Genomic DNA, 17,691 nt, shown 5'->3' with positions numbered 1-17,691 from the left:
AAAATTGAGTTTAGCCAGAACGTAGTTCAGTCAACAATATATTCCAACTATATGGCAGCGGTCTGTAAATAATATAATCCAGACAATCCAAATATCTACGGCATGAGCATCGAGAGAGGAGAAGTGCAAAAACAGGTTTGGTCACAGGATCCTGCACAGAGTTGCTTCCCTTTGACCGCCACCCGTGCAACTGCCCCACAACCAAGTCGAAGAAATATAATGATTTTTAACTTCTGGTGTCGCTGATATAACTCTTTATACTTGTACTTGTTTTGAATAGTTAGTGAATATGTTGATCACTGTAGAATAAATAATACCCTTAAATATGCAGAAACTGCTCTCATTTTTTCTTTAGTCATGACCGTGTCTGTGTAGTGTTACTGCATACATTTAAAATCTGCCATTTCCGGTTCACTAAATCCACAACTTGGTCAGGTGTAGATCAGAAACACTTTTTACTGACAATTAGACCCAGCTAATTAGAGAAACAAAAGATTCTGTGAACTTGATTGTGTTTCGGAATATGCGTCTCACCACGTACACGAGGACATTCTATGTCCGCTTCAATCACTTTCACCACATCTCTTCACCGACATCAAATGTGACGTGTGTGGATTCACAACTACAATAATTTCATCACAGCTGTTCATGATGGGATTTAAAACATTTATATTACAGAGTAGAAACCAAATATGGTCATAAATTCATGATTTGAAACAACTTTTGATGAATTTGTGCATTCAGTTATTTGTTGTGACAATTCCCACATATGTATGAAATGTATGGTAAACTGGTTAACTACTGCAGAATAATAATCATAACAATAGTCATGTGTGGATGCAAAATGTTTGTAAGATCCTACAGAGTCGAGTCAAGTAGAAAAAACACAAATTTAGCTGACTTCGTTACATTCTTGTACACAACAAACAACACATAGACAGACAACTTATACGTCCGCCTCAATCACTACAATTACATTTGACAGTTTGAATAAATTAGTCACACTTACATGTTTACACAATGTCATGTTTATTTTATTGTCTAATTCAAGGCGTCATAGATAACTGACTTCTTGGTGTCAGTCATGGTGATATCTGCTCCACTTATCACCTTCATGTTGACTGTGTAGAGATCTGGCGGCCCAACACTAAACACGGGAAGAAGAGGCTCCCTGCACTCAACATCCACCTTGGCTAAAACAACCTCTCTGTCCAGGTCGATGAAGGCGAGTCTCCCCCTCCCCACATCCAGCACAACGCCATAGTGGAGGGTCGCCTGTGTGCCGGGTGTGTCAGACATTGTGTTTCTGTAACACTTCCCCTCCTCCCCCTGCTGACACACACTGGTACAGAGACTCCCCCGGTGTGTGTCACAGCTCTCTACACTGACACACCAGGAGCGGCGCTGTAGACAAACATACCACTCACTGTCCACCTGACTCTCCTCCACCACACCCACCTCCAGGACAAGCCACCACCCTCCACCCACCACACCCACCCTAGAGTGTGTCTCCCAGTACTGTGGGGTGTGTGGGGCAGGGGTGACAGTAGAGGGGGATGGAGGAAGGGGGATGGAGGTGGAGGCACATGTACCCCGATATTCCAGTAACCTGCCGCTGTGTCTGTGTTGTGTGGCGGGCGGCGAGTTGACCAGCTGACCGTCTGTAGTTACGTGGCACCTGTCTGTGTTGGCTCGAGCAGCGTCCAGTTGTAGTTGAGGACCTGGAAATATACATTTTGTTTACAGTTTAACAAATTTCCCGACTTCAAACAACAAATGAGACATTTTATTGTCAACCTCGTTTTCATGTTTACAAACCAGCGCACTGAATATCGGCTGCCATTTTCGTCTGTGTGTGAATTGTGTCATAACTGTGATATAAATAGATATTATAACGCTGTGAAAATATATGTATGGGTATTCTAAATGTTTTTCATACAATTTTACACTGACTGACAATGAAATAAACTCTCCGTAAAACATTTTGTAAGAAATTGTTAGTTGAGCTGATTTGCTGTCTGCAGTCAGAAATAGACATTTGCCGACTGAAAACACATTTGTATAAACTTCATATCAGGATAAAACTATCATTGTTTGTATTCTAAACTCTTCTTATACGATTTAGTAAACAATAAGACTGACAAAGTAGTTGTTTGACGATATTTTTACATCTGAGTGTTCAACAGACCCAGTATTAACAGGTAACTTCTACGTCCGCTTCAATCACTAACCGCAGCCTAAACACACTCGCTTGGCGGGACACAGGTTGTCGCGTTATGTGTATTGACTGTGACAGGTATTCTCTCATATTTGTTTTTATAACACTGTTCTCAAACTTGTCATTTTCAGATATGATTAACTCTTTAGTTACAGTTTCAGCAAGAAATAAAACATGAACGTGTACTTTGAAACAAGTTTTGACTTTGGTAGTGAGTAAACATTCATCTTTAACGATGTCGCATGAATCATCTTTCCTTCACAGAAAGTATCTGTAATCAAGGATAGTCTACAGTCTTCTATTCTCTGAAGAGCAGACAAACACGTTCACTCATTTCAGTGAATATTCAATTCAACATGTAAAACCTATAATTTTCGAATAACAATCAAGCACTTCCAAGTACTGTCACCTTTCAGTAAACTGTAGTAACTGCCTCCTTGCTGAGCTACATGTTTTCACATATTATTATTATAATTGTAGGCTTTCATCTTACACATTTCACTGATATTAAACCAAACGATACAGTTGGAATTTGATAAGTTTATGATGAACAATTAACATTACAGATGAGAATTTATTCCTATTGTTAAAAATAATTTGGCAAATTGTCTGTGTCGGGCCGTTGGTAAAAGTGGAACCCCTTTGAACTAAACAGAGGCAGTTAAGTTAGGAATCGTGTAGAGAATAGACAGTGAGTATCGAGGGTCAGATAGACCCTCCGTTTGCTTGTGACATGATCATCCAGTTGTCTGTGAGCAAAATCCCGGCTTGTGTTTCTGTTTCTTGTAGTTCTCTTTTACTACCAGTTGATGTAATATCTCCGTTTATTGTTTTTTGATGAAACTCAACAAGAAGAGGATTAGTTTCAACTGAATATATGGTTGACTGGTTCATTGTTGTTTACTGCAATGCCGTAATCATCAATCTTTCAGTAACATGGCGGTGGTCTGTACATAATCGAGTCTGGACCAGAGAATCCGGTGATCAACATCATGAGCACAATCTAAGTCTGTAGAATTAGTCACTCACCTTTTTACGACAAGCGTGCGCTACTAATGATCGATTTTATCCCGGATCGTCATGGGCATAGTAGCATATGACATGTTTGGCTTTTCTACCCTACGAACGTTTACACGTCCTCGAACGCTTTTGGACGTGAAGTGAGGGCACCGTGTGAGCCGATTTCTATCAGTAGACGGGGACACCATTAAGCATTACTCCACATGTTGACATCGATAACAACAATGACGTTCAATTCCACTTTGAAACACGTGGAGAAACCTTTTATGTCTTGAAAATACAATACCGTGGTAATTAACTACATTACACCACAGACAAAGAATCCAACACCAAAAACGTCATCTCTCATAGCACCAAACAATAGGGTATAAAAGAGTAAGGTATTTGATACCACTGATCGATGTTATAAGCAGCTCTCATTGTAAATGATAAATGCCATCTGATTACAAGCTGAGAGGATAGCTTTGGATTTTTTCGGTAATTGTTTAAAAAACGACAGCCGACAACTAATAACGTATATGATAAATAGGACGGCTCGTAAGTCATATGAAATATGGTTTAGCTTTCAACCCTCCTTTAACCACGCCACTCGATCTGAGATACACCTTTATTCATGAAAGCACACAATATCTTTTCTACTTAGTGGGGCGGTTGGGTAGCCTAGAGATTACAATGTTGATGCGTTATGGTGAAGACCAGTGTTTGATTCCGCACATGGGTACAAGGTGTGAAACCCAATTCTGGTGTTCCCCGTTGTTATGTTGCTTGAATAGTGCTACAAGCTGTGTCAAAGATAACTAACTCACTCACTCTCTACACAGCATATTAAAGTCGAAACAGATCGGCAGTTGTGAATGTAAGTAAGCTTCTGTGTATATGTTGGATTGTTGGGGGAAGGCCATTTTGCTTAGGAGTGTAAGTGAGAAATGCAGCTAAGCTTCTCAGGTATGAAGATATAGATCCTTTTGCACTTACCATATATTCAACTCCAACATTTATCAATGATCAAACCATCCATCGTGAGTACTCGTTCCAGTGTCGTATAAATGACCCCAGGAAATATGAAGTGTGATCAACGATCTAAAAGAGTCATTGTTAAAAAAACGAAAGCAGACGCCAAAGTTTTCAATGGTCTTCTATCGAAAGCGTTGCTTTACTTGATGTCTAATAATCAGTGATAAGAGAATATACCTAGTACCATGTTCAAGAAATGCAGATAAATCTACAACCCAGCACAACGTCGTTTCTTTAAATCATGGAGTGTATGTCTGTAAACCCAGTACCATTCCAGTATTTTTAAAGTTAAGAATACCACAACCCACTGAGCCTTGTGTTCTCCCCGCGATATCATTGCAAGATTGCTAGAGGCAGCGTAAAAAACATTTCAAGTACTCAAACGCTTGTTGAAAGGAATGACCATCATACCACAGTGGGGCATGTGTGTATCCAGGGATGCAGTAGCAGCGGGTACATCATCGCGTGTACAGCGCGCCCAGTACAGCATCCTGTGTAGAGCATTCCGTGTAGAGAATCCTGTGTAGAGTATCCTGTGTACACCATCCTGTACAAGGCACACTGTGTGCAGAATCCCGTGTACATCATCCTGTGTAGGGCATCCTGTCTATAGCATCCCCTGTGTAGCCTGCTGTTGGCAGGAAGCCTACTATAGCATCCTGTGTACAGCATCCAGTGTAGGTCATCCAGTGTACAGCATACTGTGTACAATATTCTGTGTACACCATCCTGTGTTCAGCAAGCTGACAACAGCAACCTATGTACAGCACCCAGTGTAGGGCATCCAGTGTACAGCATCTAGTGTACAGTATTCTGTGTACAGCATCCCAAGTACAGCACGAACACTACCATTGGTGTTGAAACGGTAGTCAGTGACCAATCATTTTCATGAATGGTCGGTTGGTTTGTTGTTTAACGGTTCAGTCAGAAATATTCCAACAGAGATGGGTTTCTTTTGCGCTTCAGTGTGTAATTTACACTAGCAAACGAGTGAGTGAATGAGTCTAGTTGTATGGCCGCGGTTATAATTACTCGAGGCAGAGCCAGACAATTCAGTGATCAACATCATGAACACCGACCTATGCAACTAGGGTAAGATAACCGCGGAGCTTAAACACCCGATTTCGCTAGTCGCCTCTTACGACAAGCAAGGGTTACTGAAGACCAATTCGAACCCAGATCTTCACGCATATATATATATATAAGTGGCGACAACAGCACGTTTCATCAGTTGTTGAAGACAGTTAGCATGTGATTGTACTTACACCGCAGAGTCACCAGCGTCATCGTCCCTGTTTCACGTCTGTAGGTTTCAGACCCAGCATCTGCAACATACATCCTCGCTACACATGGAAGAATCACAGAAACTACTGAGTAAGTGAGTTTAGTTTTACGCCGCACTCAGCAATATTCCAGCTATATGGCGGTGGTCTGTAAATAATCGAGTCTGGACCAGACAATAGAGTGAACATAAGCATCGATCTGAGCAATTGGAAACCGATGACACGTGTCAACCAAGTCAGCGAGCCTGACCATCCGATCCCGTTAGTCGCCTCTTACGACAAGCATAGTAGCCTTTTATGGCAAGCATGGGTTGCTGAAGGCCTATTCATCCCCGGGACCTTCACGGGTCCACAAAAAAGAGACGTACTAAAACTAAATTTGATTTTAAGAATGAAAGTTGGGTACGACTCTATTGAGAACACTATAACATCTATCAACACAAATCTCAGTCTATTTATTTTCCGAAGTGGCTTCTACTGGCCAACTGCAATTCGACTTGCTAGTCATTTCAGCTGCTGTCCATTTCTAAATGGTGCTGATGATGTATAAGATTATTAACTGCATTCTTATCAAAATATTAGTGAAAGCTACACATATCATATTATATGACTGCGTCCTTTTGCTTTGTCCTTTTGAAATATTCATGAACACTACTGTTTCAACATTGCTTCATCTACCTCGAGTGAAATCTGTGTCTAACCTGGATCCTCCTGAAACATATTACTTGAACAGATCCAAGTTGATGAAGCAACAATAATTCGCTCTGATATTCAGTGTAAAGAATAAAACGAAGTTATTATCCATAGAACGTGTCATGTATTCCTGTTCGTCCAACTTCTAAATGCCTTTAAAAAAATAACAAACTGTTTCCATCCAATTGTTGTACTGGTAACAGTGAACTCCAGAACCATGTGTAGACTTTTATCTACTTTTGCTATTAGCCTTTGAAGCACAACCAAAGTATACAGACACCGTGTCGAATGGGTGAGGTTTTTACAGTGTTCCCAGAAATTATTGAGAAAATCTTTGTTTTGTTTTTTTCTAATGATGCTAAGATTGGAAAAAGGGCTTTCACTATGCACTAAGCATACTAAATAAGGGAGACAACTCTTGAAGGCTTAGAAGGCAGCTCATTACGTCAAGAGTTATCTCCCTTGTCTGAGCAGACGGCTTCCTGTGTTGACATGGCAGAATTTACAGCAAGAGAGAAAAGAAAGCTCATTCTAGATGATTTTGAAAGGGGTGAGGCTGATGCTAAAGTGTTAGCTTGTACACATGGTATTCCTCTGTCTACAGTATACAGAACTTTGAAGAATATTCAAACAGGAACCGGGATAGAGCACAAAGCAGGGGCAGGTCGGCCTAGGAAATTCAGTGTTGTGGATCGCCGAAGACTTGGGCAGATTGTGAGTAGGGGCAAATTGAAAAGTGTTGAGAACATCAGAAATGAAATGATTAGCAGATGAAGTCCTCAGGTATGCAATGAAACAGTTAGGCAGGAATTACAGAGACTTAATTGGGTGAAAAAACGTGGAATTCCCTCGCCGTTGATGAAAGATGCACAAAAGGAAAAACGTTTAAACTGGTCTCGGGCTCATGGAAATCAAGATTGGGATAATGTTTTCTTTTCGTATGAGGCACCCATGAAGAGCCACCTCCCCGTGGTGGGTGCTGGGTAACGCTAAGTGCTCTTCTCCTGCGTGGACCCGGGACAGAATGTGTCCACAGCACCCCATTGCTTGTCGTAAGAGGCGACTAAATTGGGCAACCTGTTTGCCGTGGGTTGTGTCCCGTGTCGGTGGAGGACGGGATCCTGGTGGTTGAGGGCAGATGGGCTTTAAACTGCGTTTCATTTCCCCAACACACCACTTTGGCCCTTACTTCACCTAGACGGGTGGTAGAATCGGCCCGATTCTATCAATCGGCTGGTCACGCCAAGCCCTGTGTATGGACTTAAGTTTTTGTCAATACACTAATCTTTTTGGAAAATGTGTTACTTTTGGTCTTGGCAGAATTGGTCTCTAAACATGTTTATGATTTTGATGTATTATGTTTTGCACTTTGCCTAGAGTCTTATGCCAGAAGGCGGTGGCTCATGGGCCAATCTGGTAGATGTGTTATTAATAACTCTTCTGCTGGAGTATATCATCCGAGTATCCTTGGTGCTGCAAGTTGGAGACCCACTTGTTTTTAGCATTGTCCTTGTGATACTCCGTGGTGGGTGGGGAGCTCGGATGACGAACTATTGGAAATTAACCATGGCTTATGAAAACCCTCCTAAAAAAACCAAACGACAACTAGACACTGATCCAATTGAAACTGATCAAAGACTGCCCACGTCAATTGAATACTGACCACGATTTCTTTTAATTGAAACTGTTGACAAGACTCCATTAAAGTTGAACCCTTTTGCCATATCCAAGGGTATACAGGGCCTTGCAGGTGATGTCAAGAATATTAGACGTTTGCGTTCCGGTGCTTTGTTGGTTGAATGTGGGAAAAGGCAACAAGCCACAAACCTTATGAACACAGAATTGTTTGTCGGCGTTCCAGTCACGGTTACGGCTCATAAAACACTCAATACGAGCAAGGGAATCATCAGAGATCGTGACCGATTGTTTGCGGATATAACAGAGCTTGACATCATCTCTGAGATGAAAGATCAGGGTGTACTCAATGTAAAACGTTTCACAATCCGGAAGAATGATGTTGTAACTAACACCAATACTTACCTGTTCTCCTTTTCCTCACCAACTGCTCCAAAATCTCTTAAAGCAGGTTATTGTAACATCAATGTGGACATGTACATTCCAAACCCTTTGCGGTGTTTTAAATGTCAAAAGTTCGGTCATGGCGTCAATACTTGCACATTGTCTGTTGTATGTGCTCACTGTGGCGAAAAGACACATACAACAGAAGATTGTGACAGTAATGTTAAAAAATGTACAAACTGTGCGGGTGACCACTCCTCCTACTCTAAAAGTTGTCCTGTTTGGAAACATCAAATGGAGATAAATAGGATAAAATTCACTCAAAACGTTAGTTTTGCGGAAGCTAAAAAGCTAGTTCAAAGCTCAGAGCATAAGGAAAGCTATGCTTCTATCACAAGAACATCGTCAGAAACAGTAACCGCTAAAACAACAACGTCATCTGTATGCTGTCAGACAAACCTGACCTGGGTTAAAACGGAATCTCCTCTGATATTCTCACCTGCAATATCGACCCAAACAACAGAATCAGTTCCTAGTACATCTCAAAGCCAATGAGTAGTATAGGTAATAGGGGTTCTAAAACACTTTCATAAAACCCCTCTACAAAGCCTTATTTAGTAAATAAGGCTTTGGTTGGGCCATTAGCTCTTGCTACTATTACCCCTACTACAAAATTACTGTGCCTTGGTAGGAGGTAACACTGTGCCGTACGGTACGATCAATAATTCTTCTCTTACAAATCCCCTACCCGGCCCATCCCTCAAGTAGTACAAGTTAGGTTCGTCGGCTTTCATATCCACTTTATCTATGTTGTAAGTTTTGACTGACCATATAGGATCGGTGGCTCGCTTACGGCTATCGCCCTCGTGTTCCCCCGGCTGGTATAGATACCTCACTAGGGCCCTATCTGGTATCTGTTTCTCCTTCCCACGCAATGGAGCGGCCGACTCTGCAACTATTGATTTTAGTTTGATAGCGTCTGCCGGTTTCTTACCGGTGAGACGGGTGACTTCATGGTTGATTGCCGACACCACCTTGGGTAACCTCGTGACCCATTCAGTCGATCGTTTTCCAGGGGTGGTCATCTCCCTAGCATACTGATGGCCGAACAAGCGCTCAGCCAAAGTCCTATTAAATCTCTCAACTATGGCTTGGCTGCGATGGGCTCCGGCCGTGCCACGCCTGACCTTTGTATCGTGTTTGGCTAGCAGTTGTGACACGGCACCCATGAACTCCCGTCCGGGGTCAACTTGCAGCTCTGTTGGCCACGTCAGCGGGCTGCGTTTGTATATGCGTTCGAATCCTTTGGCTACCTGGGCCGAATCTTTCGTGGTCAAGGGTTCGGCTTCCTTGTAACGACTGGCTACATCCACTACGGTTAAGGCATACTTGTACCTCTTGTCGTGGGGTAGGAACAGTAGGTCTGCCTGGTGAATGCTATTAGGTATGTTAATACCGAACCTCCTTCTAGGCACGTAGCGTGGTGCCGGCAAATAGATCTGCCACAGGGCTTGTTTTTCAAGCCACGCTTTGGCTTCCTCCGGGGGTACTCGCGCTAGTTTAGCTAGCTTATCTACTGCGCTAGCTCCTTTCCAGTACCCACGCGGGCTGTAGTAAATAGCCTCAAATTTTTTCATGTCCATACGCGTATGTGTTTATTCCATCAATAGCTATCCAACGTTTCGTGTCCATAGGTGATAGTGACGTCTTGTTTATAGTCAGTCCGTATATCTTATGCCCATCACTTCTAAGTGTGTTCATTTTATGTCTAAAGGTACGGGTCTTGAACAGGGCTTCCTTGAATCTGGCGTGTTTGATGTGTTGTTTCACCACATACTTCTTAACCCCCTTAGCCTTCCGGATCTCACTATTGTCGGCTTTCAGTATGGAGTACATCTTAGGTCTCAAACCTATGTACTCGGCTATGGGCGTGCCAGCACACTCGTCCTTCATCTTACCTAGGACCTTTTTATTTACTGTACTGTGTAGGGTATGGGTCTTAGGGTAGTCGCTGGTGTCGTATAAATCAAGGTGTTTTTTCATGTCCTCGTACACGTCCTCGGTTCGAATCTCCATCAGCAGGGAATCCGTGTCAGTGTACAGTACTTCACACCTGTCGCCGTACTGTTTCTTGAGCTCGTTGTAGTAAAAGTCGTACATCAAGTGTTTGGATAAATCGAGGATGCTCATCCCCACGTAAACAGGCCGGTTGAATTTTATGTGACTTTTCTTCATGTGTAGGGCAACCAGGTTGTCTGTGAATATCTTACTACGGTTGAATGCCGGATTGGCTATCAATCTCCTGAGCTTGTCTTCCTCACTCGACCGAACCAGCTTCACGGACACGCGTTTCCTCAGGTTCTCCATAGTCTTACCAAACACCGAGTTGTTCATGAGCTTGTAGAGATTTTTCTCAAAATCACTGGTGGCTTTTTTTCGTAGGTCTGTGTTCATTCTGATGTAGGGCTCCATCCATGGACTCTGGTCGAACATGAGCACCCTGTGTATTTTGGTCAGCCTCATACCCAACGACAGGTACAGCTGTAGGTTGCGATAGTGAACGATGTACTTGGTCTTATTCATTAAGTTAGGCACGAGTTTTTCAACGTCTGTCACACGCCCACCTGACAAGTTATGTTGGTACTCAGACATCCAGTCTGGGTTAACCCTCATACGTTCGGGGGCCAGGGGGTAGCTGTTGTGCGATGTGTGTAATTCCTTGGGATACTCTAAGTCAACTTCGAGGATATACCCTTTGTTCGAATCTGGTGCAACCTCCATAACATCAACGTGGGGTACCCATTCGAATCCCCCTGTAGGTAGATACTGACTCATGGCCCAGCCGTACAGGTTGTTTGCGTCGAGGTATAGAATGTGATTGGTTGGTTTGTTAGGATCGTAACCTTTCACGTATTGATTATTTGCTTTAGCGTATCGTTTGGATGCCATGGAAATCCCACCTCGCAAGCCTTTCTCAATGAATAGGTGCATGTCGTAATCTGTGAGCAATTCCAAATTAACTCCGGTCTTTTTAAGCAAGGCGTCCCACGACAGACCTGGGCTGGTGTAATACCATGCGGGGTCGAGTTTATACTGCTTTAAACATGTCTGCCTGAACCTCTCAAACACGTCGGCTAACAGCAGTACATCTGTCCTCAAGTACAAGTCGTGATAATCGCCCAGGTTCTTACAACCCAGTTTATTCCATACGTTAGTCGCGTGCGAGTAATCATCTCGTGAGACGGACGCCTCATTCAGCTTGCTATAAAACAGTCAATAGGGGGTAGTCTGGTCTCGGTGAACTTGACCCAACTATCCATGTACTCATAGGGGTACACACCCTTCCTCATAAGCAGGGGTCTAGTCTCGGCGTCTGTGTATCGATCGGTGATAGGGAAGGTATTGTTGGCCTTGACCAGACTGTCGAGTGACGACAGGAGGAACTGAAACGAGTCAATGAACCTAAGTCCGTTTAAACTGAAGGAGATGTATCTCTCCATGTTGTTGGGGATGCACGTTATATTACCATCGATTTTCGCGATGGCCTGCATGATCAAATGTGAGTCGTACCCTCTCAAGTTGTGAAAGACAACGGGGATGTTTATTGTCTTAGGGTTGATTTTAAGCTTGAGGTTGCACGCGTTGTGAGCGGCGCCTCTATACTTACCAGTTATGTGGCAGTGATCTCTCACCGAATCACCGTTAAGTGGTGAGTCGCACACGTGGCAGTTAGTGCTACTAGCGTGAGCTAGCCTGTCGGCTCGGGTCATACGCATGGGAGCGATTCTATACAATGCATTCCTAATAATTTTTTCTTCCTCCTGTAAACACGTTAGAAACCTTTCAGCCGCGTCAGGGCCCCTATACACTACCGGAGCTTTCGTTTCCCCGTCACAACGGACGACAATGTATCCAAACGAACAGGCTTTATGCTCTTGTATCTTATGGGTAAAGCTACCCCCACTAGGGGAATCCCCACCCACAACTAAGGCTTCGAAGTCGGCGTATATAATATAAGGTACAGACATTTGGTTCTTGTGGTTACTGAATTTTAGGATATTTTCACCTTCCTTAGGCATTTCGACTCGTATGGCCGTCTGCCCCACACCTTGGCAATCATCCCGGTGGGATTCTAATAAATCAGCTCGACTGAAACCGTGTAGACATCGTTCACAGAAGTGGGTCTTTCCTTTGTATGCTGATTGGTCATACAACAGCCTGCTAAAGTGTTTTATCCATGTGTAGTGATACTTGTCACCTCGCTGGATCATGAATATATTGATAACTTGGCGATCCTTCACTTCGCTGACCCTGTGTACTATTGTTGTGTTACCTTCGTGCCCAAAGACATTTATAGCCAGATTATTCTGTTTTTCTACTTTAGTGATCTGGGATATGGGGGTGGGTTCATCTATACCATCCCAGTTGAGCCCATCATCCTGAGGATAATTAGAAGACCTGTTCGGATTAGTGTCAGCTGGAAATAAGGCTGACCTGATAGCTAACCTCAGGCAATCGTTTCCTCTATTCTTAACGTTTACTATGGCATGTTTGTTCCTATAGTAGGGGGGCAAGGCTAGGTATGACCCGCCTCTGAATGGCACGTAGTTAGCTATGTCTAGATAGACATTATCGATTTTATCTACAGCCCACCCGGACCCCAAGTGTGTGTAGCGTTCTAGGTATTCTCGTATCTGCTGAAAACTATTATCGATTGATGCGTCAATGGTCTCTGCATGTGTGACAACCTCTTGTTGACCTCGGAAGTAAGGCTGAACATACTCAGTGACCCCTGTGGAGCCCTCCTTATCGAGCGACATTTTCACTGTGATCTGAAACTTGATACTTCCTAGGTTATTTAGTTCCTGGTTGACCTTATCAACTAACAGAGGCTTGATATCTGTAATGTCTATGTTTCTATCAACGTCCATGCGCCAACCTCTCAAATAGTTGCCTACAGCGCGCTCAGTGCGCACGAACTGTAGGTCAATAGCTCTATTCTGTCCTAATAATTCTACAAGCTGTGGTTTCCTCATACGGGAATACCCACCTAAACCCAAATCGTGTGCCTCGGCTTTCAGTTGTTTTACAGTGGGAGGTTTTGCTACGGGGGCATGTGATAACAATGCGGTTAACCCGGCTCTCCCCAGGTTTGAATAACCCGTGTGTCCAAGCTGTTTTGCTTGAGCTTTTAATTGTTTTACCGTAGGAGGGGCTTCTAAACCTAGTAATCTCAACAATGCTGACTTCCGCATTCTAGAATACCCGATAACACCTCTCTGTTTTGCGACCCTCTTGAGCTCGCGCACAGTAGACATCGTGTTTACACCTAAGAAAACTAATGTCTAATTGGTTCACAGTAAGGGGAGGTAACTCTTAAGTGGCTATCTTGAGCAGTCGCCTACGTTCTTTTATATAGCCTTTTTTATCCTCGTAGATGAGTTGATGTCTGACTACGTTCGCTCCGTGAGCTTTACATAGACAGTAGTGTCCTTTAACCCCGATACCACACACAGAACACGTGTAGTTAGGGCTTCCCATATGGAAACAACAGAACCCCTGATTCCTGCATTTCCTACCACAGGCCTCGGTCTTCCCCATAAGTATGTATTCGCATCGATATGGAGCGGGTCTCATGTTTACTTATATAGGTATTTTAGTTTAATTGCTTCGCAACCAACGCAGTAGCTGCTATACCCAACACTATGAAGCCCAGTTCACGATTCATTTGTCCCTTGGATGGTGTGTAGTACTGAGCGAGTGTGGGTTTATTGAGCGGTTCCAATTGTTTACCAGTTAGTAGATAGTATTCTTTCATTGCTTCATCGACATCGTAGAATGTTTTAATGGCATGGTTTTCACGCTTGAGCTGTTCATTAATAAAATCGATCCTCTGGAGGCGTTTTTTAACGTACTCGTCCTGTGCCTTTTGTAAGTTCTCAGTAGCGAGATCGTGCCGCTTCCTTTCTTCCTGTATTTCAGCCGCGTGATCATCTCGTAGTTTCGAGAAGAGGTAATTACTCCCGGAAAATGCCAGGGCATTCACTAACGCCCCACCAACCATCATAGCTATCGTGGCCATCCCTATATTTATTTCATTATATTATCAGGTATGATCCCTTGTTTTACTAGGATGTCTTTTGTGGCCATCGCCATACCAAGGTTCATTATGAGCATACCCATATCCTGCAGGTTGAAATCTAGCTTGATAGTTGGTTGTTTAAGCACCATTTTAGTCAACCGAGCGTACCCTACTGCTAGACTGGCTACCACTGTGGCGTGGTATGCGTCGTTGACGAACGTTTTCCCCTCAGACATTATGTATATGATATAAAATATTAAAATTATAACATGATATGCGGATCTACCGTGGGGGATACCCCCACACCCCCACTGTTGGGGGATACCCCCACACCCCCACTGTTGTTGGTGGGTGGTGGCTCACTGTGGGAGGGTACCCCCACGTATAACCACGAGATAGCCAAGGCAGCAGTTACACCTACAGCCAACAACAGTCGGGTTGGGTTGGTCACTTTATGTTGGTTACACCACCGTTTTTTACCGGCAGCTACTCTCTTAGGATTCTTCTGTCTGGTTACTGTTGAAGTGGTCTCCACCGTCACTGGTTCCTGTGAACTCACTGTTGGGGGTGGGGTCTCCTCCACTGGGGTTTCCTGTGCAGTATCCATCTATACTATTATTATTATTCTTTCTCTCAAATTGGCAATGTTTTGCCGTGATAATCGCCGCCGTCACTGGAGCCAACAACATACCATATTTGTGGTACAGCCCGCAGCTGATAGAGCTCACGGCGTGTTCGATAAAAGGGTCTTTCTCGAGGTCCTCCCACAGGTAAAGTCGGCGCTCTGGTGGAATGGGAAGGAAGTGTGATACAATACCGGTGTATATCTGGGTCATAGCCGATCCTATTGTCTTTGTCATTTCTGCTCCGAGCCGGGACTCGTATCTAGCGTACAGCTTATCGATTTCTTCGGCTGACATTTTGTTAATTTTATCTGGAGTGTAGTCTCCAAAGTAATGTTTGGCTTTGCCGCCAACAGCCAACGCCACCAGTTTCTCTCGCTTGGGGGAATCCCCAGTGGGGGAACCCTCCAACGACAATTGTTCGAGCAATTCCTCACACTCCATCTTATAATATAACAAGTAAGATTTAGTTTTAACTATATAATACCCGATACAGACAAAACACAGAGAAATGAAGGTTAAGTTGCACACGACAAATACTTCAAATATCATAGCTATATGCTTAGCTTTGCTTAGCTTTGCTTAGCTTTTGCTTAGCTTTGCTTAGCTTTAGCTTAGCTTTGCTTAGCTTTAGTATACTATATATGCTACTGGTTGGTCGGTTTTTAGAACGAGCTTAGCGTGTTTAGTTTCAGCGAGCTGTTTCTTCACCCGTTCCCGTTCTAATTTACTCATCACATCGTTCTCTCTCAAACACTCCTCAAACGAATCCCTATCCTTGCAGTGAAATAAGGCCACCCATCGCGTCTGCTCCCTGAGGTCTTTCAACACCAAGTTGAACTTCTGCGTTAGCACCCAGACGCTGTGATTTGCATGCCGGCCGGAGAAGGCCAGGTACGATAGCATGTCTCTCTTTTTTGTTATCTCACGATTAGCGCTGCAGTCGTCCAGTATAAACAGCGTCGGTTCCCCTTTAAATTTCTCGTGAAGAGCTTTCAACCAGTCCTGCAGGCGTGTTCCAGGGTCGATTTTGTGTACGTCGGGGTCCGTCATCACCCAAGGTCGCGCGTACGATTTATTCATGCTCAGAGTAGGGCATATGATAACGATGTTATCGAACACATCCTTGTAGTAACCCTCCAACATATCCAACACGAAAACGGTCTTACCACAGCCAGTCTGCCCGCACACTATGGCGCAGTGTGGGTCAGTGGGTAACCCCAGGGGGTCTCCCCCATCAGTAGATGGCTTGCACGAATCTCCCATTGTCTATATTAAGTTGCGCGTCCATAATAACGTACAGATATAATTTCAACTTACCAGCGGTTTGAGCCTTCTTATTAATCTGGATGGTTATCCCTTCGCTGCCGTTATCTATACGGCGCCCGCTACCGTGCAGTTTATCATCATCCGTGGATCGCATGTCCAACCATAGGGCGTACTTGGTGGTCAGGTATTCACCGATCTGCACGGAGCCGAGGTCCAGGTCCTTTGTTATGTAATCCCCCACTGGTAGCTTTTTTATCTCATCCCACTGCTGGTGTGGTCTCATACCATGACTGAACAGCTGGTTGGGCACGCCCTCGATGGTAACTTCCACCTTTTCAATCTCGGGGTTGAAAAACTTCTCGCTGTCCCTCCGGAATGGATCGTAATCCTCCACGGGGACGACCAGGATACCTTTCATCGATCGCGCCGGCACGTTCAGGTTGATATTCCACACAGTGTCGCTCTTATCTCGCACGACTGATCTATGCCTCAGTACGCGATCGTACAGGATAGCCATCTTCCCAGAGTACTGGCTTCGAACCTGCCTGGCCAGCTCAGGGCTAGTGACCATGTCGAACTCCAGAGAGATGTTGTCTATGGCATAACTGGCCTCATCACCGTTCGGTGTACGCACTACTTTGCTATAGTCGTTAAACGTGAGCTCGTATTCGAGCCTATCACCCAGCGCGGCCTGGTAAAACGGCGCGTGTCCCGTGAGCAACTCGAAGTCGAGCGGCACGCAGAATCGATTCCCGTATGCTAGAGCGATAGCCTTTTCACCGTCCGATAGCTTGTCTTGCTGGTCTGTCGTGAAAACATACCCTATGCTCGCCCGGGTTGATTTGCTGATGCCCTGGTACACATCATTGACTCGTTCTCTCTCGCTTTTCCAGAGATCCTTGTAGCAGTGAAACACGTCGCTGTCGTCGATGCTCAGCACCTCGTTACCGCTGATCTTGACGGTCGTTTTCTTGATGATAGCTCGACCCACGTTCCGCACTAGCTCGCGTTTGTCGTTGTCGGAGGTCAACGTGATATTGAACGCCAGTCGAACAGTGCCTGGTACAATGAGGTCATTCTCACCAAGGTTTGGAAATCTAACCAGCAGAGTTTGATTCTGGTCTATCTTGCTGGGATTGTTGGTGATGGTCACCGACTGTCGCACGGCTCTAGCACCTAATGGCTCTCTCAATCTTCTGAAAGGATCTAATTTTCTACCGTACATTGTTATATAAATGAAATATATTTTTAATACTAATGGATGAAGACATACCTATGGATGATATGTGGGACGATAGTGCCCAGGCATTCAATGATGACCAGGAGACCTCATTCTCGCAAGGTGACGAGCTCCTTAAAGGCGCCGTCGACGATTATTACAACGCAGTTGAAAATAAATCCAAACTCAAGCCGTTGGGAAGGAACTATTCCGATTTTACCCTCAGCAATGGCACGCTGCGTTTGAAGTCT

At 44.2% G+C, this 17,691-nt stretch overlaps 2 protein-coding genes across 8 annotated transcripts in view; both read right to left on the bottom strand.

Annotated features, from left to right (window-relative positions):
* Nucleotides 1–17,691, bottom strand: part of LOC137269797 (protein wech-like) — a 298,390-nt gene that overhangs the window by 200,870 nt on the left and 79,829 nt on the right. The window lies entirely within an intron of this gene.
* The window catches only part of LOC137269788 (E3 ubiquitin-protein ligase TRIM45-like), a 31,867-nt gene continuing 15,188 nt past the window's right edge, over nt 1,013–17,691 (bottom strand). Inside the window, exons 5-6 of the mRNA XM_067803626.1 lie at nt 5,518–5,577; nt 1,013–1,721 (exon numbers count right to left, since the gene is read on the bottom strand). Coding sequence (XP_067659727.1) covers nt 1,042–1,721; nt 5,518–5,577 — 740 coding nt within the window. The 3' untranslated portion in view covers nt 1,013–1,041. The remainder of the gene's footprint in view (nt 1,722–5,517; nt 5,578–17,691) is intronic.

The sequence above is a fragment of the Haliotis asinina genome, unplaced genomic scaffold (genome assembly GCF_037392515.1).
Source record: "Haliotis asinina isolate JCU_RB_2024 unplaced genomic scaffold, JCU_Hal_asi_v2 scaffold_17, whole genome shotgun sequence".
Taxonomy (NCBI): Eukaryota; Metazoa; Mollusca; class Gastropoda; order Lepetellida; family Haliotidae; genus Haliotis; species Haliotis asinina.
The sequence above is the reverse complement of the archived record's forward strand: the minus strand, read 5'-3'. Positions and strand labels throughout refer to the sequence as shown.